The 27,229-nt window shown below is 40.6% G+C and overlaps 1 protein-coding gene across 3 annotated transcripts in view; it reads left to right on the top strand.

Annotated features, from left to right (window-relative positions):
• Nucleotides 1-27,229, top strand: part of COMMD1 (copper metabolism domain containing 1) — a 171,768-nt gene that overhangs the window by 87,430 nt on the left and 57,109 nt on the right. For 2 of the 3 annotated variants that reach the window (XM_070429310.1, XM_070429309.1), the window contains one exon: nt 24,324-24,605. In XM_070429310.1, coding sequence (XP_070285411.1) covers nt 24,324-24,605 — 282 coding nt within the window. Of the gene's footprint in view, nt 1-8,615; nt 8,795-24,323; nt 24,606-27,229 lie in introns of those variants that run through there. The other variant, XM_070429308.1, reaches the window with a different exon arrangement.

Here is a 27,229-nt window from a genome sequence, read left to right on the forward strand (position 1 = left end):
GTTTTATGCTAGATTTGATGAGTGGAAAGTTGTGGGAAAATATGATAGTGTGGTAGACAGTTAGACAGAGTGAGCAGAGCAAGGACCATGGGCCAAGTACAGAAGGTCACCAGGGTGGAGGTGCCTAGTAATGGGCAAAACTGGGAAAACAAGGACCTCGACCCTAGGGTAATCCTTCCTTCCCTAGCAAGTGTCTGGTCATTCGGTTTAGACCCCCTGAACTTTTATATCCTGGTCATGCAGCTCAGGCCCTCCCCTGACCTTTCCTCCCCTGGTATGTTGGTAGTCATGTAGTAGATTCCCTAGAGGAGGAACAAGGGGCTGAAGAGTGGCCTCATGCAAATCCCATCTGGGCCCTTGCACAACCACTCTCTTAAGCATTAACTCCTGGAGATAACATCTAGGCCTCAGTTGTGTTTCAGCTCTAGCCTCCCCCCCCCCCCCGGCCCCCCCTAAAAAACACACAGCAAAATCAGATAAGTGTTGCCATGGCTGACATCAGAACCAGCTACGTTGACTAATGACCCCCTGCACTGGTGCCAACCAATCAGTGGAGACAACCCTGAAAGGACACACCCGGAAAATTGATGCATAGTCTCTTGAGATCCTCCCCGGGGACCTCTTAAAATCCTCACACTTAGAAGCCCTTAGGATGGCCTGGCTGGTGTGGCTCAGTGGTTGAACATCGACCTATGAACCTGGATGTGACAGACTGATTTCTGGTCAGGGCACATGCCTGGGTTTCGGTCTCAACTCCCAGTAAGGGGCGTACAAAAGAGACGACCAATGATTCGCATCATTGATGTTTCTCTCTCTCTCCCTTCCTCTCTGAAATCAATAAAAAATATGCATATATTTTTAAAAGCCTTTAGGATGGAGGACTGAGGGCTCTCTCCCTTTCAGGCAAGCCAGCACCTTTCCCAGTCACCCTTCTCTCTCCTAGGCTCTAAGGATCCCTTCTTTTGGCTCCATAATTTATTTTCTGAACCCATTTCTTCTACAGATCACTTCTACCTCTGTGGCTTTCTAAATAAACTTTTGCTTATAGTTTGAGTGTTGGCTCTGGATTTTTTCGTAGAATTCAAGTACTGAGGTTGCTGAACTGAGGTCCAGTCTGACTTCACTTAACATCTAGTACACTATTTCACTGCCAACAATAGGACAAGGATATGAGTTAAAGATAGTAATCTGGAAAAACTTAGCAAGGCCTGTTCATTCAGATTCCTCTTGGCATTCCTCATCTTTGGAGATAAGAATGCTCTGGGTATAGAAAGGGCACCTCTCACATGAGGATCTTATGACCTGCTTTAGGGGAGAAGGGAGAGGTCAGAGAGTTCTCGCACCTGCCATTTCCCAAATTTTGTTTCTTGTGTTCCTTCAAATATTCAATATGCCATAGTGCCATATTTCGGGGTAGTGTGTTCTGAACCCCATCATTACACTATGAGATTCATACTGTGCCTTAACACACTACTGATTTTAATGCCTCCAAACACAGGGACACGCTATTTCTGCTGCAACATGTTGAGCTACTTGTTGGCTTGCAACCTCAGGAGTTTCCTGGGTGAAATCTGAAACCAGGACCTCCTTTCCCCCTTCCCCCTCCCACAAGGAGAGTAGGAAGAGACCGAAGAAGGAAGCAGCCACTCCAGTAGGTAGGTGGTAGTTTTAATAAGCAAAGGAACTTAATGAGGCTTGTCTTGGGGGGAGGGGGAGTCACAAGACAAGTACATCTCTACACCTGCCCACCAGAATCTTAGTGTATATAAAGGCCTTATCTGGGCTCAGTCATTGTCCAGATGATCTCAACACCTTACTCTCAAGGCAATGTCCTTGGAGTGGCTCCTATTGTGGAAATTGAAAGGGCGAGGGCTAGGTCCTCCATCTTGCCCCAGGGTAGGGGCTACGTCCTACTCTGCTAGCCACACCCAGGCTGCAGAGCACAGTCCTTTCTCCTCCCCTTACTCCAACCCCCGCTATAAAATCCCCGTCTCTACTCGGGGTTCGCTCTCTCGGCCACTTGGCTTGCCATTGTGTCGGCGAGTCTGGTGGACGGGGAGCTCAAGCTAGCTTGAAATACAGATTCTTATGCTTTTGCATCGGACTGGCTGGCTCCCTGATGTTGGTTTCTTGGGGATCTTGAAATCTGGGCATAACAGAAATTGTAAGCAGAACATACATTCCAAGGATAGGGAAAGGAGTGATTGCCCTGGTCCAGCTCTAATTCAACCAGTGGTCATGTCCTCTCAATCACCTCCTCCAACACTATTCACCATTAAGCCTCTATTTGACCCCCTGAAGCTGAGTTAATTTTTTCTTTCTTCAACCACCAAATCTGATAGTTATTTCTAGGTTCTAACAACGCTTAGTTCATTGCATTTTAATCATTTGTTTATGTATACATTTGAGATGCCTATGGAAAATGAGTAACTCAAAGTGGTGGCTTAGAAATCCAATTTTTGTACCATCTTCAGCCAAAGAGGAAAGAAAGGTGTCAGGAAGACAAGTAATGGGGAAATGACCAGGAACTGCAAGATAAACATGAGTAAGGTTTGTTATGCAGAGTTAAATGAAGGCCTTTTCTTTTGATAAGGGTTTAAAGTTGTCTCCTGGGATTGACTTTTGTTCTTGGTAGGCAGAGCAGGTGGGACACCTTTGAAAATTTATGTCCTGCTTTTAGACAAATAGGAGGGCATAGAGCTTTTCTTGTATCTGCTTCTTCTCAGTTGCCTTCAACTAAAAAATAATTCCATATCAGAGTGGCATTTTAGGGTGACATATTCTGCTAACCTTTATTTACTTATTATTTTTCCTTACCAGAATGTAAGATTTTAGGGCAGACTGTCTTATTTGATTCTGTATGCTGTGGAACCTAACAGAATGATTGGCCCAAAGTTCTCAACTAATATCTGTTGAATAGCTGGTTGAGTGGAGAGTGAATGGTAATTAAAATAGAAATGAAAAAGGAGGAGTAGAGACAGGGAACAGGGCGAGTCTATTGCAAAACTTTGGAGGCCCTGTGTTTGCACATTATTTTGGTCCACATTTTAAATTTTAATGTTTTCAGATATGGAAAACCTTATTAAAAAACATGTATTTCTGCCCTGGCCGGTTTGGCTCAGTGGATAGAGCGTTGGCCTGCGGACTGAAGGGTCCCGGGTTCGACTCTGGTCAAGGGCACATGCCCAGGGTGCAGGCTTGATTCCCAGTGGGGGGTGTGCAGGAGGCAGTCGATTGATGGTTCTCATCATTGATGTTTCTATCTCTCTCTCCCTCTCCCATCCTCTCTGAAATCTATTAAAAAAATACACTTAAAAAACAAAACAAAACACGCATTTCTGGCCTGGGACCAAACAGCCTGTGAACTATAAAAAGGTAATTGAATAGGAGAAGCTACCAGTTTTTAATGGAACGTTAAATGGAAACGTATTTGGCAACAATGAAAGGGAAACCTGTTTACCAGGTGAGCAGCTATTAGGTGCTCATCCTTTCTCTTTGCCCCAAGGCTTCAGGTTTTTTTCTTTGCTGTTGCCTCACCGTAAACAATCCTTTCAATAGGCCTATGCCCAGGTTTGTTGTCTGTGAAACAGGTTTTGAGGTTTAATAAAACTTTGTGCTCTGATCCTCTTGTTACAAATGCATTCTGAAAATGCGGCTGTGACCAACCTCGAATAGTTACATTGGCAATAGCAGCCCCTGGTGGCACAGGATGATTTTATTTTAGTGATCACTGGTGTTTTGGAATTTGCTGTAGGCTCAGACAGGCAGTGATATGTTCATGTATTACATACATTGGAATAGGAGTTAGATGATGATAGTGATATACAGGATTGCCTCCCCACCCCCCTGCTTGTAAAAGAGTAATCTGTTTCCTATGAGGCTTAATTAGAACTGGGAGTACTGAGAAGGGGTTCTTAGGACAAGTGTAAAACTAGGAGGTCTATAAAATACTTCAGAGGGTTAAATTAACCTCTAGATGTTGTAAGCTACATTTGGTGTAGATTTGCATTTTGAGGGGAAAGTATCTTAGGCTTCTATCAGATTCTGAAAGCATCTAATATTATCAAAACATTTAAGAAACACTATGTAAAGTGCATAGCTTTTCTCAGTCATGTAGAACACGTTCTTTTAAATAAAAGAAGTTGCCCAGCTAGCTCAGTCAGTAGAGCATGAGACTCTTAAATAAAAGAAGTTTCACTTTAGGATAACTATTTTATGTTTCATTATATAACCTAAAACAATTTTAAATATATATATCTTTATTAATTTTTTAGAGAGAGGATGGGAGAGTGGTAGACAGATAAAAACATTGATGAGAGGAATGTCACCGATCGGCTGCCTCCTGCACATCCCCTACTGGGGATGGAACCTGCAACCTGGGCATGTGCCCTGACCAGGAATTGAACCGTGACCTCCTGATTCATGGGCTGACACTTAACCACTGAGTGACAAAGGCTGGGCTCAGTATATAACTTTTTATTACAATGGTATTACATGTACACTGTGGATGCTTAGAAAAATCAGATAATCAGACAGAAGAAAATATGCCCTTCTTTCTCTGAAATCAATAGAAGCATATTTTAAAAATGTTTGAGCAAATATAGCTGACTCATTTTTTTAAAAAAAGATATTTTTATTGATTTCAGAGAGGAATGAAGAGGGAGAGAGAGAGAAAGAAACATCAGTGATGGGAGAGTCACTGACAGCTGCCTCCTGGAAGCCCCACATCCTGCTTTAGGGGAAGAAATATCTTATATCTTTTCTATTATAAAGAATGCCTCTTGACTTTAGGTAAACACTGTATAAACATTAATTATAGCAGTCTAGAGTAGGGATTTTTTTTAAATAATGTTTTTATGGATTTTTATAAAGAGAGGAATGGAGAGGGAGTGAGAGATACAAACATTGATAAGAGAGAAACATCAATCGGCTGCTACCTGCACACCTCCTTCTGGGGATTGAGCCTGCAACCTGGGCATGTGCCCTGACCAGGAATCTCCCAGTTCATAGTTCGATGCTCAACCACACCAACAGGGGTATTTCAATTTTCACAATAACAGAGGAGGACTGACTCAGGCTGTATACGGGATATTCATGTAGGTGAAAATCTACCTGTTTGTTATTGTCTGAACCTCAAATCTAACTCCATCATAAATATAAATACAGTGCGTTGTTAGTATGACTTTAAAATACATGGAACATTCTTGGTTTGCAATTACTAGGTAAAGTAAGAGAAGAATGTTTTTTATTCTGAATTTTACGAACCATTGTTCACATTTCAGACCAAGTTAAGAGTGGCAACCTCTCTCTCTCTTTCTTTTTCTTTCTCTCTCTGTAGTCACCAATACAGCATACTGTTAGGTCGCCGAAGGAGGAATGTGTGACCTAACACATACCTGTATTTATATTTTTGGAAGTCACAGGTGGTTCTACATACAGATCCAGGCATGGGGCTACTTCATGTTTCTTAGTCACCTAGTGTAGTTGTGCCCAAATACACATTGAAAAACATATATTATAATTTCCTTTTATTTTATTTATTTATTTTGAAAATTTCTTTATTGGTTAAGGTATTACAAATGTGTCCTCATCCCCCCATTAACCCCCAACCTCCCCCTCCCCACTCATGCTCTCATCCCCCTGTTGTCCATGTCCATTGGTTTGGCTTATATGCATGCATACAAGTCCTTTGGTTGATCTCTTCCCCTTACCTCCACCCTCCCCTACTTTCCCTCTGGGGATTGATAGTCTGATCGCTAATTCTCTGTCTTTGGATCTGTCTCTGTTCATCATTCTATGTAGTTCTCTATATTCCACAAATGAGTGAGATCATGTGGTATTTATCTTTCTCTGACTGGCTAATTTCACTTAGCATAATGCTCTGCAGTTCCATCCATGCTGTTGCAAATGGCAAGAGTTCTTTCTTTTTTACCGCAGCGTAGTATTCCATTGTGTAGATGTACCACCGTTTTTTAATCCACTCATCTGCTGATGGGCACTTAGGCTGTTTCCTTAGCTATGGTGAATTGTGCTGCTATGAACATAGGGGTGCATATATCCTTTCTGATTGGTGTTTCTGGTTTCTTGGGATATATTCCTAGAAGTGGGATCACTGGGTCAAATGGGAGTTCCATTTTTAGTTTTTTGAGGAAACTCCATACTGTTTTCCACAGTGGCTGCACGAGTCTGCATTCCCACCAGCAGTGCAGAAGGGTTCCTTTTTCTCCACATCCTCTCCAACACTTGTTGTTTGTTGATTTGTTGATGATATCCATTCTGGCAGGTGTGAGATGATACTGCATTGTTGTTTTGATTTGCATCTCTCGTATAATTAGTGACTTTGAGCATGTTTTCATATGTCTTTCGGCCTTCTGTATGTCCTCTTTCGAAAAGTGTCTATCTAGGTCCGTTGCCCATTTTTTTTTTAGTTTTTTTAAAAAATATATATTTTATTGATTTTTTACAGAGAGGAAAGAGAGGGATAGAGAGTTAGAAACATCGATGAGAGAGAAACATCGATCAGCTTCCTCCTGCACATCCCCTACTGGGGATGTGCCCGCAACCAAGGTACATGCCCTTGACCGGAATCGAACCTGGGACTCTTGAGTCCGCAGACTGACTCTCTATCCACTGAGCCAAACCGGTTAGGGCACCTTTGCCCATTTTTTGATTGGATTGTTTATCTTCCTATTGTTAAGTTGCATGAGTTCCCTGTAAATGTCCTTTTATTTTTATTCTAAATTACAATTAGGCTTTTATACTGATTTTTAAATTGAGATATAATTCACATACTGTGAAAGATCCCTTAAAGTGTACAATTCAGTGGATTTTATTATATTCACAAAGTTGCATAATCATAACCACTACCTACTAGTATAATTCTAATCTAGAACATTTTCATCACCTCCCTAAAAGAAATCCAGAACCCATTAATGTCATTCTCCCTTTCTCTAGTCTCTGGCAACCATTGAACTACTTTCTGTCCGTATGGATTTGCCTATTCTGGACATTTCATATAATTGCTATCGTTTTGTGTCTGTCTTCTTTTACCTAGCATGTTTTATTTTTATTTTATTTTATTTATTTTTTTGTTAATCCTCACTTGAGGATATTTTTCCATTGATTTTTTAGAGAGAGAGTTGAAGAGAGAGGGAAAAACAAAGAGAAACATTGCTGTGAGAGAAACACATGGATTGGTTGCTTCCAGCAGGAGCCTCAACCAGAGCCACAGTGTGGGGAGGAGCCTGCAACCAAAGTACCTGCCCTTGACCCGAATTTTTCAGAACAGGGACCCTTTGGTCCACAGGCCGAGGCTCTATCCACTGAACCAAAGCGGCTAGGGCTACTTAGCATGTTTTAAAGGTGCATCCATGTTGTCGCACCTATCAGTATGGCGTTCCTTTTATTTTATTTTATTTTTAAAAAAATATATTTTATTCATTTTTTACAGAGAAGAAGGGAGAGGGAAGGGAGAGGGATAGAGAGTTAGAAACATTGATGAGAGAGAAACATCAATCAGCTGTCTCCTGCACACTCTCCACTGGGTATGTGCCTGCAACCAAGGTACATGCCCTTGGCCGGAATCGAACCTGGGACCCTTCAGTCCGCAGGCCGACGCTCTATCCACTGAGCCAAACCGGTCAGGGCTTTTATTTTATTTTTTATTTTATTTTTGGGTGTTCCTTTTTATGAGTGAACAATATATGGAATTTTTGAAATTATATGGGTAGATAACTATATTATCATGCATGTCATTTCAGGACAGTAAAGATGTTGACAAAATATTTATTATGGAAAGGAGCATTGGATCAGAGGCACTGATCTAGCTGGAAAGATTAATGACATAAAAAGGCAAGTAACAATCCAAGCAAAGGCATTGTTATCAGGGGATAGTTAAATTTTCTCGGACAGGTAAGGATTAGGCAGAGATTAGATCTGAGTGATAGATTCTATTCAGTTAGTAGACTGGTAAGGTCTGGAATGAGATGCAGCCACCCAAAAGTTAAACTGACACTTTCATAGGATGCAACCCTATCTCAAGTGATCGCCAAGTGTTCTTTCCTCTGCGTGGGCCCTGCAGCGACGAAGGAAATCCTTTGGGAGTCCAACGACCCTTTCACAGGGGTCGCCTAAGACCATCGGAAAACACATATATAATTACATATTGTTCTGTGATTAATCACTATGCTTTAATTATGTTCAATTTGTAACAATGAAAACACATCCTGCATATCAGATATTTACATGACGATTCATAACAGTAGCAAAATTACAGTTATGAAGTAGCAACGAAAATAATTTTATGGTTGGGGGTCACCACAACATGAGGAACTGTATTAAAGGGTCGCGGCATTAGGAAGGTTGAGAACCACTGCTCTGAGGTGATGGGTTTTGCAGAGCAGAGCTGGCCACTGCCATCACGGGCTCCTCCTGGAACTTGGCTCCCAAACCCACCGCGCGCCCCCCGCCCCCGCCTGCGCCTCCGCCCCCGCTCCCACCTCCGCTCCCGCCTGCGCCTGCGCCTCCGCCCCGCCTCCGCGGGGGCTATTTGGGCCCGTCCAGGCCGCCGTCCACGCGGGCCTGCGCTCAGCTGTTGGGGGGCGGGGCTTCGATGACAATGGCGGGCGAACTGGAGAGTTGCAAGTCCCTGAGCGGGCTGCTGAGCGGCCTGGCCCAGAAGGACTTCCACGGGCACCCGGGCGTTACCGAGGAGCTGCTGCGGAGCCAGCTCTACCCCGAGGTGCCCCCCGAGGAGTTCCGGCCTTTTCTCGCGAAGATGCGGGGGATTCTTAAGGTACCGTTCCTCCCTGCAGCCTCCGCCTCAGAGCCCAGCCCCTCTCCCCGCTTCAGACTCGTCCCCTCCGCCCCCCTCCGCGCCCCCCGAGCTGGAATGGCTTTCCTCTTCGGGCTTCTCCGTGGGCGCCACAGGGCGCCTGCAGACCCGGGGCGCGGGCTCCGTCGTCTCCTCTCGCTCCTGAAGGGCGACCCCTTTCTGCTCAGGCCCCAGCCCCTCAGTGCTGACCGGCGCCCGCGGGAGGGGACGCTGGGGTTTTCTCTAGAGACACATCTCTTCTGTAGGTAACAATCTCGAGTTGTCTCGGCGGATCTGTGGGCTTCGCACTGAAAAATTAAGAGCGATTACATGGTCAGGCTTCCCCGTGCGGTGGGAGTGGGGAGCGTGAACGTGAGCCGGGATTAGGGGGGCCTGGGCCGGATTGAACCCGTCAGGGAGTCCACCGTGTGGCTAAGAGAGCGTATCTGGCCGAAACCGGTTTGGCTCAGTGGATGGAGCGTCGGCCTGCGGACTGAAGGGTCCCAGGTTCGATTCCGGTCAGGGGCATGTGCCTGGGTTGCGGGCACGTCCCCGGTGGGAGATGTGCAGGAGGCAGCTGATCGGTGTTTCTCTCTCATCGATGTTTCTGACTCTCTGTCTCTCTCCTTTGCTCTCTGTGGAAAATCAATAAAATATATTAAAAAAAAAAAAAAAAAAAAAAAAAAAAAAAAAGAGAGCGTATCTGCCCGGTAGAAACGTAACGAGAGCTAAGTATATACTTAAAAGTGTTCTGGCCCCGGCCGGTTTGGCTCAGTGGATAGAGCGTCGGCCTGCGGACTGAAGGGTCCCAGGTTCGATTCCGGTCAAGGGCACGTACCTTGGTTGCGGGCACAGTGGGGGTGTGCAGGAGGCAGCTGATCGATGTTTCTCTGTCATCGGTGTTTCTAACTCTCTCCCTTCCTCTCTGTAAAAAAAATAAATAAAATGTATTTAAAAAAAAAGTTCTGGTAGCCACATAAATCAAGTTAAAAAAAAAAAGGTGGTTAATTGAAAAAATTTAACCCAGTATATTCAAAGTATTATCTCCTTACATGTAATCAATGGACAGTAGTTATAAGATATTTTATGTTATTTTTTCACTAAGTCTGTATTTTACACTTAAAACACATATCTTTGGACCTGCCACATTTCCAATGCTCGATAATCACATGTGGTAACGGCCGCGGTCTTGGACAACACTGGTCTAGACTGAGGGCTAGTCATAGGCATGAATCGAGTGTAGAAATAAGACTGTAAAGATGATTTTTGATTTTTGTGGGCCTCCTGGTTGTTAGGAACTGTACTAGCCGTTTTACATGTAATTTGTTCCTTGCAAAAACCTTTATGGTGGGCATCCGTTTTAAAGATTAGGAAACAGGCTCATGGATGGAGTCTTAAGCAGTTAGCCTAAAGTCACACTTACTTTGATGAAAGTCAATGTTAAAATTTCATCTGCTGCCCTAACCGGTTTGGCTCAGTGGATAGAGCGTCGGCCTGCGGACTGAAGGGTTCCGGGTTCGATTCCAGTCAAGAGCATGTACCTTGGTTGCTGGGCACATCCCCAGTAGGGGGTGTTCAGGAGGCAGCTAATCGATGTTTCTAACTCTCTATCCCTCTCTCTTCCTCTCTGTAAAAAAATCAATAAAATATATTTTAAAAAATTTAATCTGCTATGCTTTTACATTTGTTAGTTGTGTTTCAAAACTGTTTAGCTCTGGCCGGGTGGATCATTTGGTTGGAGCGTTCTTCCTACACCAAAAGATTGCGAGTTCGATTCCTGGTCAAGGCACTAACCTAGGTTGGGGGTTCCATCCCCTATTGGGGCGTGTAGGGGAGGCAACTGATGGATATTTCTTTCTCATGGATGCTTCCCTCTCCCTCTCCCGCTCCCTCTCTCCTAGCCTCCCTTAATGGCCCCTTCTTCTCCCCTTTCCCTTCCTCTCTAAAAACATTATATAATATATATCTATATCTATATGTATATCTATATCTATCTATATATATCTATATACCATTTTAGAAGTTTAGAAATGCATGCAACAGTTTAGGATTGGTCTTCCTGTTTCACTTCTGCCCCCTGCAGTCTATTCTCAGCACAGCTACCAGTGATCCTTTTATCCCCCAGGTTTATCTTGTTTTTATTCAAACATCTTAGCTTTCTGAATCTCTTTAGGGCAGTGGTTCTCAACCTTGGCTGCACATTAGAATCACCTGGGAATCTTTTTAAAATCCTGATTTCTGGGCCTCACTGCTTTAGGGCCCTGCAGATGCTCTTCCATATGCCTGTAATGCTCTTCCCCCAGATATTATATGCATTGTTCACTTGCTTCATTCATTCTCTACTTAAAAGTGATTTCCTGTTAGGTCTCCCTGATCTATCCAAAGAGTCTCACCTTTCCTTCCCCACTCTTTTTACTTTGCTTTAGTTTACTTCATATTTAGCACTACTTGAAATTATATTATGTACTTCTCAGCTTGTTTATTTGTTGATTTCCCTATTAGAATGTAAGTATTAAGAGGTTGGGATTTTATTTTATTTTATTTAATTTATTTATAACACCTATTATTATTTCTGGCACATAGTAGGCACTTGGTAAAAATCTATAGAATAAGTGAATGAATGGATAGTGCTTAAATGTGGAAATTGCCATTAAAATAATAAGCAAGAGAGAAAACCTATACTACTTTTATATGAGCAGAGCTGGAAGGTGTAATACTCTAAACCAGGGGTCAGCAAACTAGGGCCCAAGAAATGAATCTGGCCTGCTGCTCATTTAAAAAAAATGTTTTTATTGATTTTATAGAGAGAGAAAGGGAGAGAGAGAGAAATAGAAACATCGATGCATCAATGTCGGTTGGCAGCCTCCTACACATCCCCTACTGGGGATGCAGCCCATAATCCAGGCATTGAACCTGGGACCTCTTGGTGCATGGGTGGACGATCAACCTCTGAACCGCACTGACTGGGCCTGCTGCTCATTTTTATAAATAAAGTTTTATTGGAACATGACCTTACACTTATTCAAATAACAGAATTGAGCGGTTGTGACATAGATCTTGTGGCCTTCAAAGCCTAAAATATTTACTATCTGAACCTCTACAGAAAAATATTTGCTGACCCCTGTCTCAAACTCAAAATCTGTTTTTAAACTCATGATGTTTAATAATTGTAAACAATATAATATGTAAATTATGTTTAGAAGGTGGTTACTTGGTAAAAATCTAAAAGGTGGAAATGAGGATTATTTGCTATTACATCCTCTTGAGGGATTTCATTAACTTGTTCTGTAGGCTCATGAGACCTTTGGTAAATAAAAATGAGCTTTAATGTTTCCATAGTACTAAGTGTGTGTTCTTAGTAAGAGATTGATAGAATTTGAATTGGGAATTTTTCCACATACAGAGGATATAAAATTTATATGTTAGTTAATGTAATATAAAGTAATCTAAAATTTAGTATTATGAACCTGAGAATCAAGTAAAAACTATCAAGATATGAAAACTGGTTTAAACTCATATAAGAAAATAGCCGAAACCGGTTTGGCTCAGTGGATAGAGCGTCGGCCTGCGGACTGAAAGGTCCCAGGTTTGATTCCGGTCAAGGGCATGTACCTTGGTTTCGGGCACATCCCCAGTAGGAGATGTGCGTGAGGCAGCTGATCGATGTTTCTCTCTCATCGATGTTTCTAACTCTCTCTCTCTCTCCCTTCCTCTCTGTAAAAAAATCAATAAAATATATTTTTTTAAAAAAAGAAAATAACTTATCAGTTACGTAATAAGATTTATAATAATAAAAGATATATAAAATAATTGCATTTTATTTTATTAAAAAAAATAAACTTTATTGAGTTATTACCACTTTTTTGTTGCTGTTGTTAATCCTCACCCGAGAATATTTTTTTAGAGAGAGTGGGAGGGAGAGGGAGAGACACAGAGAGAGAAACATCAATGTGAGAGAGAAACATGGATTGATTGCCTCCCATATGTGCCCTGAGCAGGGCCAGGATCGATCCTGTAATTGAGGTATGTGCCCTTGACCAGAATCAAACCCAGGACCCTTTAGTCTGTAGGCTGGCACTCTATCCACTGACCCAAACCTACAAAAATAAATGTTTAAAAATATTTGTATTTTAAACACCTGGTTCTGTCTCTCCTCTTAAAGCCATAAAATTTTGTAATTTTTTTTTTGAGAATTAGATTGATTAGAAAGGAAAGACCTGTGGTAATACAGTTTTTGTATATCTTGTAATTGGGGTATGTCACCCGAAGAACGCTGGATTTTTAAAAAATATATATTTTATTGATTTTTTACTGAGAGGAAGGGAAAGAGATAGAGAGTTAGAAACATCGATGAGAGAGAAACATCGATCAGCTGCCTCCTGCACACCTCCTACTGGAGATGTGCCCACAACCAAGGTACATGCCCTTGACCGGAATTGAACCTGGGACCTTTCAGTCCTCAGGCTGACTCTCTATCCACTGAGCCAAACCGGTTACGGCAAGAACGCTGGATTTAATTTTTTTTTTTTTGGCAAACATTCAACTACCTGTATGCTTTCCTTTATTAATTTTTATTATAAACATTATTTAACTTAATTTAAAAAGTATGGAAATTTGAGACATGTAAAAACATACATAACACCATCAGCTAACATAGCCAATATTAATATTTTTGTGTATTTACATATCCTACAAATTTTCTTGATAAATACCATGCACTGTTCTAGGATATAGTAGTAAACATCACTGTATGTACCCTTGTGGATCATACAGTTACTGGAGAATATAGACATTAAGCCAGTATAACAGGTATTTTTGAAAAGGTAGCCATAGAGTGCTTTGTGTCTACATAAGTAAATTATAGGCAGTTTAGAGGAGTTCCCACTCCCCTCTACAACATGAATAAAGAAAGAAAAAAGGGGGAGGAAACCCTGCTTATTAGGTATAAGGCACTAAAAGGAAAACAGAAATAGTGTAGAAATAATTTTCCTTTCCCTAGTTGTATACCCCTAATCCAAGGTAGGGGCTTTTATCACTATCGTTGACTAAAGTCATGATGTCTTTCTTAGATGAGGATTTGGCTGCACTGGGATCTCATATTAAGTTTCTTTCTTGTTGTTGTTAATCCTCACCCAAGGCTATTTTTCCATTGATTTTCAGAGGGAGTGGAAGTGAGAGGGAGAGACACACATTTATTACTACTTAGATTATTTTCTTATTTCTTTTTTCCTCTATTCTCTTTCCTCTATTCACATTGAGAAACATCAATGTGAGAGAGACACATCGATTGGTTGCCTTCTGCATGCACCCTGACCAGTGCCAGGGTCGAGCTTACAACCAAGGTACAGGCCCTTGATCAGAATCAAACCCAAGACCCTTCAGTCCGCAGGATCCACTGAGCCAAACAGGCTAGGGCAAGTTTCTTGATCTTTGGGGCCAAATCAGCTGTTAAAGTATCACCTGAACAGGCCCAGATGTGCATTGTAGTAGCTCCATCATCTCATTGAGACTCAGATCTTAAAAGCATGTTCTCATGTAGCTCTGTAAAAAAGAGGTTGTTTTTTTCTTCTTTCGTTTTAAGTCTTAATGTCACATTTAATTGCTAATTTGGCTGAAAATATATTTCTAGATTGTAAAATAATTGACTCACAATTTTAAAGGCATTGTTTCATTTAATGTGATCTTTTTCTCTCTTTGGAAGCTTTTAGGATTTTCTCTTTATCCTTTATTTTCTTGAATATTCTTGATGTGTGGTTTTCTTTTGTTTCACTTCAGGTCACTGTGGTCCTTTCTTCAATCTGCAGACACATGACTTTCAGTTCTGGGAAATTTATTACTACTTAGATTATTTTCTTATCTCTTTTTTTCCTCTATTTTCTTTCTACCACTCTGATTTTTCAAATCTTAAACTTTCTAGACTGTATTCTCAAATTTTATTTTTTCTATTTTCCATGTCTTTTCTTTTACTTCTTGATAGATTTCCTTAACATTCTCTCCTAGCCTTTTAATTGAAATTTTCCAAGAGTTTTCTTTTGACACAGACAATATACTATGTTTATTTTAGCCAATGTAGGGGAAGGAAAGGTTTTTTCTTGACACTTTTTGGGTCTTTGGCCAGGTCTGCAAATTAAACTGACAAAGATTAACGGAGAAAACATACAAATTTATTTAAGTTTAGTGTGATAGAGGATCCTTCTTAAGAAAATGAAGACATGAGTATTTTATACTATGTTTGATGAAGAGTGGACAGTTAACAAGGAATAGGATAGGTTAAAGAATATGAGGTAATTGTAGTAAACTGAGGGAAACTTAGCAAGGCCTGTTTGTGGGCTTCTTGGTGACTCTTCGTCTTTGTCCATAAGGATGCTCCTTTCTTCTGGGTTTAGGGAGGGCACATCTCATGAAGGTTTTATGACCTGTTTCAGGAGAAAAGGGTTGTGGGAGAGGGTAGAGTGACCTTCCTGCTCTGCCTATTTTAAACTCCTTCAGCTTAAAGTGGTCAATATGGCAAAGTGCTGTATTTTGGGGTGGCATGTCCTGAACCCCATCACCAACAGTTTTTCCTCTCTTTGTAAAACACAATGGGGAGCATAGAATACATAATATTCTGCACCTTGACCCTGATTTTTTTATGCTATTCTTCAGTATTAGAAATTTAGTACATTTGTACTGAGCATTGGTGAAACCTTTTTTTAAGAGGCTATTTATTATTATTTAGTTATTTATTTTTAAATAATTCTTTATTGTTGAAAGTATTACATAAGTCCCCGTTTCCCCCCCATTGACTTCCTCCAGTCCCCCCACCCCTTTAAGAGGCTTTTGATGAACATATTGCTAAGGTGCTTTTGGGTATAATGTAAATATGAAACAGGTTAGATTCTATTGTGGGATACCCCACTTAATCTTTTTAGTATTCCAGTAGTTTAATGTTTTGCCTACTTTGGTGTATATTTTATTTTATTATCCGTATGTATTATTTAAAAGCAGAATTTAATCCTAGTTTCCAAATAACCTGGACAATTTTGTGGAAAGTATTTACAATAAAAGTAGAGGCTTAAAAGTGCATTTTATATTGTTTAAAAAAATGACTTGTGTTGACTATCCATTAGTGATGACTTTTAAAAATTGTTAATGAATGGTATCATCAAAGAATGGTATTTTCAACTTGTGTTTTGGGATTTGTCTTATGGAATGTATCCAGTATCTTATTCTTGTGAAAAGGCCAGTTGTGAAAAACACAGATGCTTTTTTTCCCTTTTTTAATATATTTTTATTGATTTCAGAGAGGAAAGGAGAGGGAGAGACAGAAACATCAATGATGAGAATCATTGATCGGCTGCCCCCTGCACGCCCCCTACTGGGGATGGAGCCTGCAACCCTGTCAGTGCCCTTGACTGGAATCAAACCCGGGACCCTTCAGTCCGCAGGCCAACATTCTATCCACTGAGCCAAACGAACCAGGGCCAGAATGCTTTTTTTTTTTTTTTTTTTTTAATATATTTTATTGATTTTTTACAGAGAGGAAGGGAGAGGGATAGAGAGTTAGAAACATCGATGAGAGAGAAACATCGATCAGCCGCCTCCTGCACACCTCCTACTGGGGATGTGCCCACAACCAAGGTACATGCCCTTGACCGGAATCGAACCTGGGACCCTTGAGTCCGCAGGCCGACGCTCTATCCACTGAGCCAAACCGGTCAGGGCCAGAATGCTTTTTAATGTTGAACTTTCTTGTCTTCATAGTAGCGTTTTTGTATTTATTGTATAATGTAGAAAGATTTTATTATGTAAGATACTTCTAAATCTATTATTGGTCTCTCTGTAAAAGTGAAGAATGATCTGTTCAGCAGTTTCTTTTCGATACTTGAGTTAATTTAAGAATGAACTTCACCCTTATACATTTTGGACAGCAAATGTTAAGTAATAAAAAATTAACTTGATTGTAAAAAATGGGTGCAAAATATCTGGTCTTAAAATGTTTAGATTAGGAGACATGAATAGAAGATACTGAAAACATTTGACTTATTCTGTCATACTTTGAGGATTCATTTGTCTTCTGTCTAGCATTATCTTAACTATAAGCAGTAATTCTTTTTTTCTACTTTAGGTGGCAGTAGAATATTGGCTTGAAATACACTGATAAAATATGCTGGAAGCAACATAATGTTAAAATTGTTATTTCTGTTTAATGTTCTAGTTCAGAAAACAAAGTTGGTTATTCAACAATAAGAATTTCTTACCCAAAAGAAGTCTAAATATTTGGTTTGTTAATTTGAATTTAGGAATACCATTTCTGACTCTGTAAAACAGATTCCTTTCCTAGTTCTCTAGTTTTTGTGTAACTAAATTTTCCTAATTTCATTGAGCATTTTTGAGAATTTAGATGATAACTCATGAGATGCACTTCTCCTTCTCTGAAGAATGATGTTACTTTAAAAAAATATTTTTATTGATTTCAGATAGGAAGGGAGAGGGAGGGAGAACTAGAAACATCAATGATGAGAGAGAATCATTGATTGACTGCCTCCTGCACACCCCCTACTGGGGATTGAGCCCTGCAACCTGGACATATGCCCTTTAATCAGCAGGCTGACGCTCTGTCCACTGAGCCAAACCAGCTAGAGCTGGATGATGTTACTTTTTAATGTCACTGGACATCACATGATAAAGCAGCAATTACAGATTACCAGCTGGAGTTTGCAAAGTATTTTAATAAGCTCAAATGGCATGTAATGAGGTGTTCTGTAAGTTTTTTTCTTTTTCTCTTAGTTTAGGGCAGAACCCCTATTGATTGAAAATCTATTTTTGGTTCTCCTTTTCTCAAAGCAACTATTCTGGGTATAGAAACTTGACTTCGATTGAAGGAGTTCCTGAGTAGGGAGATTTTAAAGAAAATTTCCTCTGTAATTTAGCCATCAAATATTTCTGGGCCTGGAATGTGCTGTATCTGCTTTGTACACAAAGGTGAATGTCACAGTCCCTGTCTTAAAGTATCCTATATCATATGGTAAATACCATAAGAAAAGTGTAAATGATGTGTTCTGAATGGATCCTTATTTTAAATTACAGAAATATGAAAAATAAAGTTGTTGTTTTTCTTAATAAAACACCCACCACCCACTATCAAAGTATTAGTAGTATAATGTTATATTAAAATGTGATCAAAATTTTACACGTCTTAATTTATGGGAAGCTATATATTGGATAGTATTACTTTTATTAATATGTGTCTCAATGGTAAATAGTCTATTTTAATAATTATACAATATTCATTTAAAGTGAAATATCAAATTTATGTTTTTTTACTTTTCTTAAAAAAATTAATAAAGCTTTAATACCTAAAAAATAAAACACCCACATTTTTGGCTTTGTTTTAACTCAGATTATAGTTTTTATAAATTTTGACTATTATGGTTTATCTTTAATAAAGTTTTATTGTAATGAATTCCTTTTTTTAAAAAGCCATATTATGCGAAATTGTAAAAATTTTGGAATGGGTTGTGTTATGTGTGCTTTATGTATAATTCACTTTTAAAGTCTTTTTATACCAGTATGGGATTATTCTCTGTCATGACATCTGATCGTGGTATAGCTCTATTCCACAGTTTTTTTCTTTTTTGTTAATCCTCATCCAAGGACATTTTTCCATTGCCTTTTTTTAGATAGAGCAGATAAAAGGGAGGGAGGAAGAGAGGGAGTGGGGAGAAGAGATAGAAAGGTATCAGTGTGAGAGAGACATATTGATTGGCTATCTTCCACACAAGCCCCCTAGGAATTGAACCTGTGACCCTTCAGTGCATGGGCCGAGGCTCTAACCACTGAGAACACTGGCCAGGGCTCTACAGACCTATTTTTATTTATTTATGTATCGTTTTATTGATTTCCGAGAGGGAGAGGGAGAGGGAGGAGGGAGAGAGAGAGAGAGAGAGAGAGAGAGAGAGAGAGAAAGAGAAATATCAATGATGAGAATCATTGATCGGCTGCCTCCTGCATGCCCCCTACTGGGGATTGAGCCTGCAACCCAAGTATGTGCCCTTGACCAGAATCGAACCCGGTCCGCAGGCAGACACTCTCCACTGAGCCAAACCAGCTAGGGCCAGACCTATTTTTAAACAAAGAAGCTGCCATTTATGAAATGCCTTAATTTCCATTTTGTTTATCCTGAGCATATGTTACTTAAGAAATAAACAAATCATTTACAAATCATTTATCATTTATTTAAAATATGCTTATTTATTCAAATGAACATTTATCGAGTACTTGCTCTGTGTCAATTCTCGTGCCTGGAACTGGAACATCAATGAACCAGATAATTTTCCTCCCTCCTGGACTTGACATTGAAGGGAGGCAGGGGTATCCTGACAGTAAACAAGAATATGCGCATAAAGGAATGATGGCCGAAAATGTATTCATTATTTACATAGTCCTTCCTCTTCCTCTAATAATCTTTTTTGATCTCTTAAAATCACTAACAAACATTTACCTGAGATAATGAATTTCATATCATTAGTATCTTTGATTTCCTTTAAAGAAACCCAGTAGATTCCACTTACAATCAAGGTAATAAATGTTAATATATTAATTTTGTATTTGATGTTTAGGATGCATTTCCTAGTATATTATTTTTATCATCCAGATTTGCTTAGTATGTAGTAAATTCCTTGATATAGAGGTATGAAGCAACTTAAATTTTCTATTGAAATTCCATACTGAGGTTTCTACTCCCACACATCTAATTTACTTTTCTTTATATTATATTTAATTAGAGGCCCAGTGCAGGAATTCATGCACGGGTGGGGTCTGGCCGGCCTGCCCAATCAGGGTGGATTGGGGCTGGGCCTGTCGGGAGGAGGAGAGGACGGTGGGAAGTTGGCCGGCTGGTCCACCCTGATGGGGCCTGATCAGGACCAGGCCAGCTGTGGGGAGGGGCCATGAGTGATTGGCTGGTGGGCCCCGCCCCCGATTGGGGTGGGGTGGGGCCAATTGAGGGCCAGCAGCCTGGGGGAGGGACCATGGGTGGTTGGCCGGCTGGCCCCACCCCCGATCAGAGTTGGGGGGCCGCCGATTGGGAGCGGAGCTGGCTTGGGGGAGGGGCGACGGACCGCTTGGGGTGGTGGGGACCTATCGGGGGCGTGGCCGGCTGTGCGGGAGGGGTTGCAGGTGGTTGGCTTTTTCACAGATCATGGATATTTATTATTTCAAAGTCCCAAAGCTATTCGAATATTTTGATAACCAAAAATACACTGCACCAACTCAATCTGGAAGAAAAGAATACGGTCCTGCCTTTCTTGGCAACAAAAATTTTATAGGTGACAAAAATAGTAGCAGGCCTCTAGATAAAGCTATTGGTAGAGTTACAATTAAAATACTGCATTCCCTTAATGTTCAGTTAAAAATAAAATACAAAGCAATAGTACACAAAGTATGATGCTTCTAAGATAATTCATTAGTATTTTAAAATGTTAAATATCATTAGTATCTTTATACTAATATAATTATATTTTAAAATGTTAACAAGGACGCAGGTTTCCACCAAAATACTTAATGTGTTCCTATAGCACAGCCAAAAGAGATGCACACACATCAGTGGTTATCATCACTGATGTAAATATGAACACATCCACACACCTCCCTCCCTTTATCCATCCTTCTGCCCCTTTACTGCTAGCCTAATGAACAAGTTCTGATGTCTGTTTCTGAGATGGTTTAACAATTTCATGTCCAAGATGTCTCTTTTGTATCAATTATAATTAAAAGATATTTACAAATTGGTTAATTCACTAGCTCTACTTTTTTTTTTAAATCCTTACCTAAGGATTTGTTTTTCATTGAGAGAGAGAGAGAGAGAAAGAGAAAGAGAGAGAGAAAAGAGAGAGAAAACATTAATTGTTTGGTTGCCTCCTGTACATGCCCTGGATGGAACTTGCAACCCGAGTATGTGCCCTGACTGGCAAACCCACAGCCCTTCGGTGCTCAGGATAATGCTCTAATCAACCGAGGCACACTGGCCAGGGCACTAGCTCTACCTTTTTTAAAAAATATATATATTTTTTATTGATTTTAGAGAGGAAGGGAGAGAGAGAGAGAGATAGAAACATCAATGATGAGAGAGAATCATCGATTGGCTGCCTCCTGCACGTCCCCTACTGGGGATCAAGCCCACAACCCAGGCATGTACCCTTGATCGGAATTGAACCCTGGACCCTTTAGCCTGCATGCCGACGTTGTTCTTTCCTCTGAGCCAAACCAGCTAGGGGTAGCTCTACTTTTTTATCATACATTGTCAGTTACCTCAGGACATCTAAAAAGCTCATGTTGCAAAATAAAGAACAAACCTTGTCCACAATAAACACAGGTTCTTGACAAAAATGCACATACAGATCTATGGTTATAACCTAAAGCTCTCTTTTAGATATGGGGATACCAGCAAAGAGCCATTCCCTTCACCCTTTCTCTTCTCCCTCCTCCACCATTTCTTTTCTTTTCTTTTTTTTAAATATATATATTTTTTGATTTTTTACAGAAAGGGAGAGGGATAGAGAGTTAGAAACATCGATGAGAGAGAAACATCGATCAGCTGCCTCCTGCACACTCCCAACTGGGGTGTGCCCGCAACCAAGGTACATGCCCCTGACCGGAATCAAATCTGGGACCCTTGAGTCCGCAGGCCGACGCTCTATCCACTGAGCCAAACCGGTTAGGGCCCTCCTCCACCATTTCAATGACTGAGTACAGGATTACATGTAGTTCCAAGAGGTGAATTAACAAAGACACTCCCAGAACACAGTCCTTCCTAAAAACTAACAAATGAGCATTTAAAAGGTATTATTTTCTACATCTACTTTTAATATACTTTGGGCATTAGTACTTGTTTATTCTTGAATATAAAGCAATATATTTTTTTAAATTTTAAAATGAAAAAATTTTTAATTGAATTTATTTGGGTGACATTGGTTAATAAAATTATATAGGTTTCACGTATATAGTTCTATAATACATTATCTGTGTATTGTATTGTGTGTTCACCACCCCAATCTATAGCAATATTAACTAAAAGGTACACATGTATTAATTGCTAGACAATCTGAACTTATCTAAAGACTCATGGGCACAGAACCTTTCTGTACTTCCTTCCTTCACCACTTCCCCATCACCCTATGAACAGTCAGCATAATCTCCAACACATCAAGTTTAACAGTACAACCATACCTATGAATTAACAGAAAAAAACACTTAAAGGGTATTATTTTAACTCTACTTTTAATATGTTGTGTACTTTTTATTGAAAATATATATTTTATTGATTTTTTACAGAGAAGAAGGGAGAGGGACAGAGAGTTAGAAACATTGATGAGAGAGAAACATCGATCAGCTGCCTCCTGCACACCTCCTAATGGGGATGTGCCCACAACCAAGGTACATGCCCTTGACCGGAATCGAACCTGGGACCCTTCAGTCCGCAGGCCGACGCTCTTTCCACAGAGCCAAACTGGTTAGGGCTGTTGTGTACTTTTTTTTTTTCCCCTTCTTTTTAAAATATACTCTATTGATTTCTCACAGAGAGGAAGGGAGAGAGACAGAGAGTCAGAAACATCGATGAGAGAGAAACATCGATCAGCTGCCTCCTGCACATCTCCCACTGGGGATGTGCCCGCAACCCAGGTACATGCCCCTGACCAGAATCGAACCTGGGACCCTTCAGTCTGCAGGCCGACACTCCATCCACTGAGCCAAACCGCCTTCGGCTGTTGTGTACTTTTTAAAAGCTATATTTGGTCTCCAGAGGTGCTGTATTTTTTAATATGTTTTTATTGATTTCAGAGTGGAAGGGAGAGGGAGAGATAGAAACATCAGTGATGAGAGAGAATCATTGATCAGCTGCCTCCTGCATGCCCCTTACTGGGGATTGAGTCTGCAACCCGGGCATGTGCCCTTGACTGGAATCGAACCCAGGACCCTTCAGTCTGCAGGCTGATGCTCTATCCACTGAGCCAAACCAGTTAGGCTACACTGTCTGCTTTTACAATCCGTCTGTTCTTACTGCTACTGCTCAAGTTTAGTCAATACTTTTGGTTCCAAGTAATAGGAATACAGTTTAAACTATCCTAAACAGTAAAAGGAGATTTTTGGTGCTATAGAAAGGATGCTGAAATTACACATAGAATTGAAGGAAGTCTGCAGGAACCAGGGGATTATAGAACAGGGATATTACTCCATTGGAACCTACTTTCATCTCTGCTTGGCTTTATTCTTTATATTTTGCAATCAGACCTTTGCCAAAAGATCAATGATGGCTGTCTGCAACCTAACCTTATATCCTTCTGGTACCATGACCCCAAGAGGCAAGACCATTTCTCTTTCTGCTCTAAATTGGGAGATTTATTTGAATCAATCATTATTCCCAAAGAAAGAAGCGTACTATGATTTGTCTGGTTTGGAGCTCATGCCAACCCCAATGGCCAGGAGAGGATAAGAACATACCAAAGAAGATGCAGGGGAGAGCTTGTCTTGAGACCAAATCATTAATCAGCACTGTCCTCTCCAAAGTTTTATTGCCCCAGCCCTCTAATGATTTTCCACTGCAGTTTAGCTGCTTACTGCTCTCAGAACAGCAGTGGCACTAAGTTTTGAAATTTATGAAAAAGCATAAAGTAGTGTAAAATTTCAGAGTAATGTTATTGTGAATGAGCTGTTTGGCTGAAGATAGACTACAAAGCTAAAATAATGATTCATTTACTGAAATTTACTTAGTGCTTATTATGGACAACACATTGTACAGTTTTAATATGTTAAACCAAGTCTGGATCCTAGTATCTAGGCACTGAAATCATGTCATATTTCATCAGAGAGCTAATTAATATTACTCTCTTGTTTTAAAACTAGAGACCCGGTCCACGGATTCATGCACTGGTGGGGTCCCTCGGCCTGCCTTCGTCTTCTCGCAATCCGGGACCCCTTGGGGGATGTCGGAGAGCTGGTTTCAGCCCAATTCCCACAGACCAGGCCAAGGGACCCCACCAGTGCATGATCGGGGCTGGGGAGGGACTATGGGATGGCTCCAGGGTATGTCCAGTCCATTTTGCCTAGTCCCTCAGCAGCAAGCTAACCTACCATTTGGAGCATCTCCCCCCTGGTGGTCATAGCGACTGGTCGAACGGTCAAACGCATGGTTGGACACTTAGCATATTAGGCTTTTATTATATAGGATTTTTATTTTATTATTTTATTATTTCACCACTATAGTACTGGATTTTTAAAATTAGGTTATAGTTATTGACCTAGAATTTGAATGGCATGACTTTTTTAACAGTAGCTTTTCTGATATTTGATATTTGCAAAGGGAATATTTTTATACTTCTGAAGAGTTTATTCTCATTACTGTCACTTGATGACCCTTTTGTGAAACTTATTCATTGATTATGAATCATTCAAATTATGATCTGTAGTTAAGAAGCTACCGTTTTCTAGTTATCTACCAAATTCAAAATTATTACTTTTTCTGTCATTATAGTCTGTTGCATCTGCAGACATGGATTTCAACCAGCTGGAAGCATTCTTGACTGCTCAAACCAAAAAGCAAGGAGGGATCACATCTGATCAAGCTGCTGTCATTTCTAAATTCTGGAAGAGTCATAAGACAAAGATCCGAGAGAGCCTGATGAACCAGAGCCGCTGGGACAGTGGGCTTCGGGGCCTAAGCTGGAGAGTTGATGGCAAATCACAGTCGAGGCACTCAGCTCAGATACACACCCCTGTTGCTATAATGGAGCTGGAAATAGGGAAAAGTGGACAGGTGAGTTCAACTCCAATCAATTTCCCATTTTAAACTATGTTTTCTCTTACATGTTAGGAATACATTCAAATTGATTTTATGTAATAGTTTTCTTTGCAGAAATAGTGAGAAAATAGTAAAAGAACCTGTTTCTTAGAATCCCACTTCAGAGAGGGACTCATCTAAAAATTTGGATACTCCCAATTGTGTATAGAGTCTGGAAACCAGCCTCAGCGTTCTGGCAGCTATGGCAGAAGAACAAAATGGGGCAATAAGCCCTGGCCGGCGTTGCTCAGTGGTTGGAATGTTGGCCCTGTCGGCTGTGAACCAAAGGGTCTTGGGTTTGTTTCTGGTCAAGGGTATGTTACTGGGTTGTAGGTTCCCTGCCCCGATTGGGGCGTATGTAGGAGACAACCAATTGATGTGGCTCTTTCACATTGATGTTTCTCTCCCTCTCCCTCTTCCTCTCTTCTCCCTCCCCCTCTCTCTCCTCTCTATCCTCCTCCTCCTCCCTTCCACTCTCTCTAAAATCAATGGAAAAAATATCCTCCAGTGAGGATTAGCCAACATTTTTTTTTGAAATGGGGCAATAAGTTGATTGTACCGAAGTTGCCCACTACTTCATTTTGGTTAGATCTCAGAATTCTTTGCATTTGGTCAAAATCTACAAGGCGATGATAGAGATCCTAAATAAAGATCAGGAATTGAGATTAAACAACAAAAAACAAAACTATCTCACCTAGTCGTCTTTATAGGCAGTCAGGTATAGGAGACAATATCTTAAGTACTGTAATGTATTTATTGTTCCTAAAAATTCTAAGTGTGCTATCACTGTCATTGAGTCCACCAGTAATTTTTTATTTGATCTTGATTATTTACAAAACACTGCTGCTTTTTCCTACAGCCATTATAGCAGATAATTTTAGCATCTACATGGTTTTCCTTGAACTTATTTGGTTTGTGCTCCAGTTAACTGCCAGATCAGACTTTTAATGACTTGGTGTGTATATCTTTTTGGGGGAAAAAAAAGCAGCAACTTATAATTAGAAAGAGAAAACCCAGATCACTGAATTAGCTAACCAGACTTCTTTTCAGATAAATAATGAAATATGTGCTTCTGTTACATTCTATGATAGAAATGTATTATTTTCTTCTAATAATGAGAATATTTTTTAGCTGTCAGGTTTCCTCTTATATTCCCTTCTTGAATTTCTTAGAATTTTTCATTGTCTGTAGTTCCGTAATGACTTTGTTTTTAATTTAAAATATAATTCCTTTTAAAAAATGTAATTCTTTAAAATACATATATTTGGAGGAACTTTTATTCAGTTATTATAAAATAATGCGATTGCCTTTGTTGACTTTGGTGTGTCTGACCTTAAAGTCCATTCTCTTAACCATTGTGTTATATGGGCTTCCTTCTTTTGTTCCTAGACCAAAAATCTGATAGATTAGCAAGGTACGATAAGTACACTTAGATATTTCACCAGTAATTTGTACAAGCTATTCATTTAAAAAATATATGTTTTTATTGATTTTAGAGAGAGAGGAAGGGACAGGGATAGAGAGAGAGAGAGAGAGAGAGAGAAACATCAATGTGAGAGAAAAACAATTGGCTGCCTCCTGTCTGCACCCCAACTGGGGATTGAACCCACAAAACTTGGGTATGTGCCCTGACTGGGAATTGAACTGGTGAAGTTTTGGTTCACAGGATGATGCCCAACTAACTGAGCCATACCAGCCAGGGCCAGACTATTCATTTTTTATTATAGCAGTAGCGATTATTTTATTTTGTCTTAAGTATTTATCATTTGGATAGGATTATGAAAATATACATATCTAAGACCTTTCTAGAAAGTTTTTATAGTACTTCCTAATACTGCTTTAACTGGGGTTTATAAATAATACTAGAAATTCATGCACGGGGCGGGGGTGGGGGGGTGGTTCCCCTCAGCCCAGCCTGCACCCTCTCCAATGTGGGACATCCTTCTCACAATCCTGGACTGCTGGCTTCTAATCATTCACCTGCCTGCCTGCCTGATCGCCCCTAACTGCACCCCTTGCTGGCTTGGTTGCCCCCAATTGCCCCCACTGCTGGCCTGGTCACCCCTCACTGCCCCCCCTGCCTGCCTGGTTGCCCCCAACTGCACACCCCTGCCGGCCTGGTCACCCCTAACTGCCCCCCCCCCCCCCCCCCCCCGCTGGCCTGGTGCCTCTTACTGCCCCTGCTGCCGGCCTGGTCACCCCCAACTGCCCCCCCCCCCCGCCAGCCTGGTCACCCCTCATGGCCCCCCTGCCGGCTTGGTTGCCCCACGTAGCCTGCTTGTTCAGTCGTTTGGTTGTCCCTCACTAATCCCCCTGCCGGCCTGGTCGTAGGCAGCCATCTTGTGAGGGCATGAGGGTTATTTTGCATATTACCTCTTTATTATATAGGATGTGCCTTTTGATTTTAGTAATTTACACACCATCTGAATTTTGGGTATACTGTCACAGGGATTTTTAAATCTGCTTTTAAATCTCTGTGGTTTTTCTTTGACCTTGTTAGCCAAAGTGGCAAAATGTTTCTTTTTCATCGGAATGATTTTCATCAAATTAGTAAATCTACTACTACAAATGATGTGTTGGCTAGCTCCTAACTAATTTAT

Source organism: Myotis yumanensis, unplaced genomic scaffold (assembly GCF_028538775.1).
Source record: "Myotis yumanensis isolate MYYU_CA2020_CCGP unplaced genomic scaffold, mMyoYum1.0.hap1 SCAF_11, whole genome shotgun sequence".
Classification (NCBI taxonomy): domain Eukaryota; kingdom Metazoa; phylum Chordata; class Mammalia; order Chiroptera; family Vespertilionidae; genus Myotis; species Myotis yumanensis.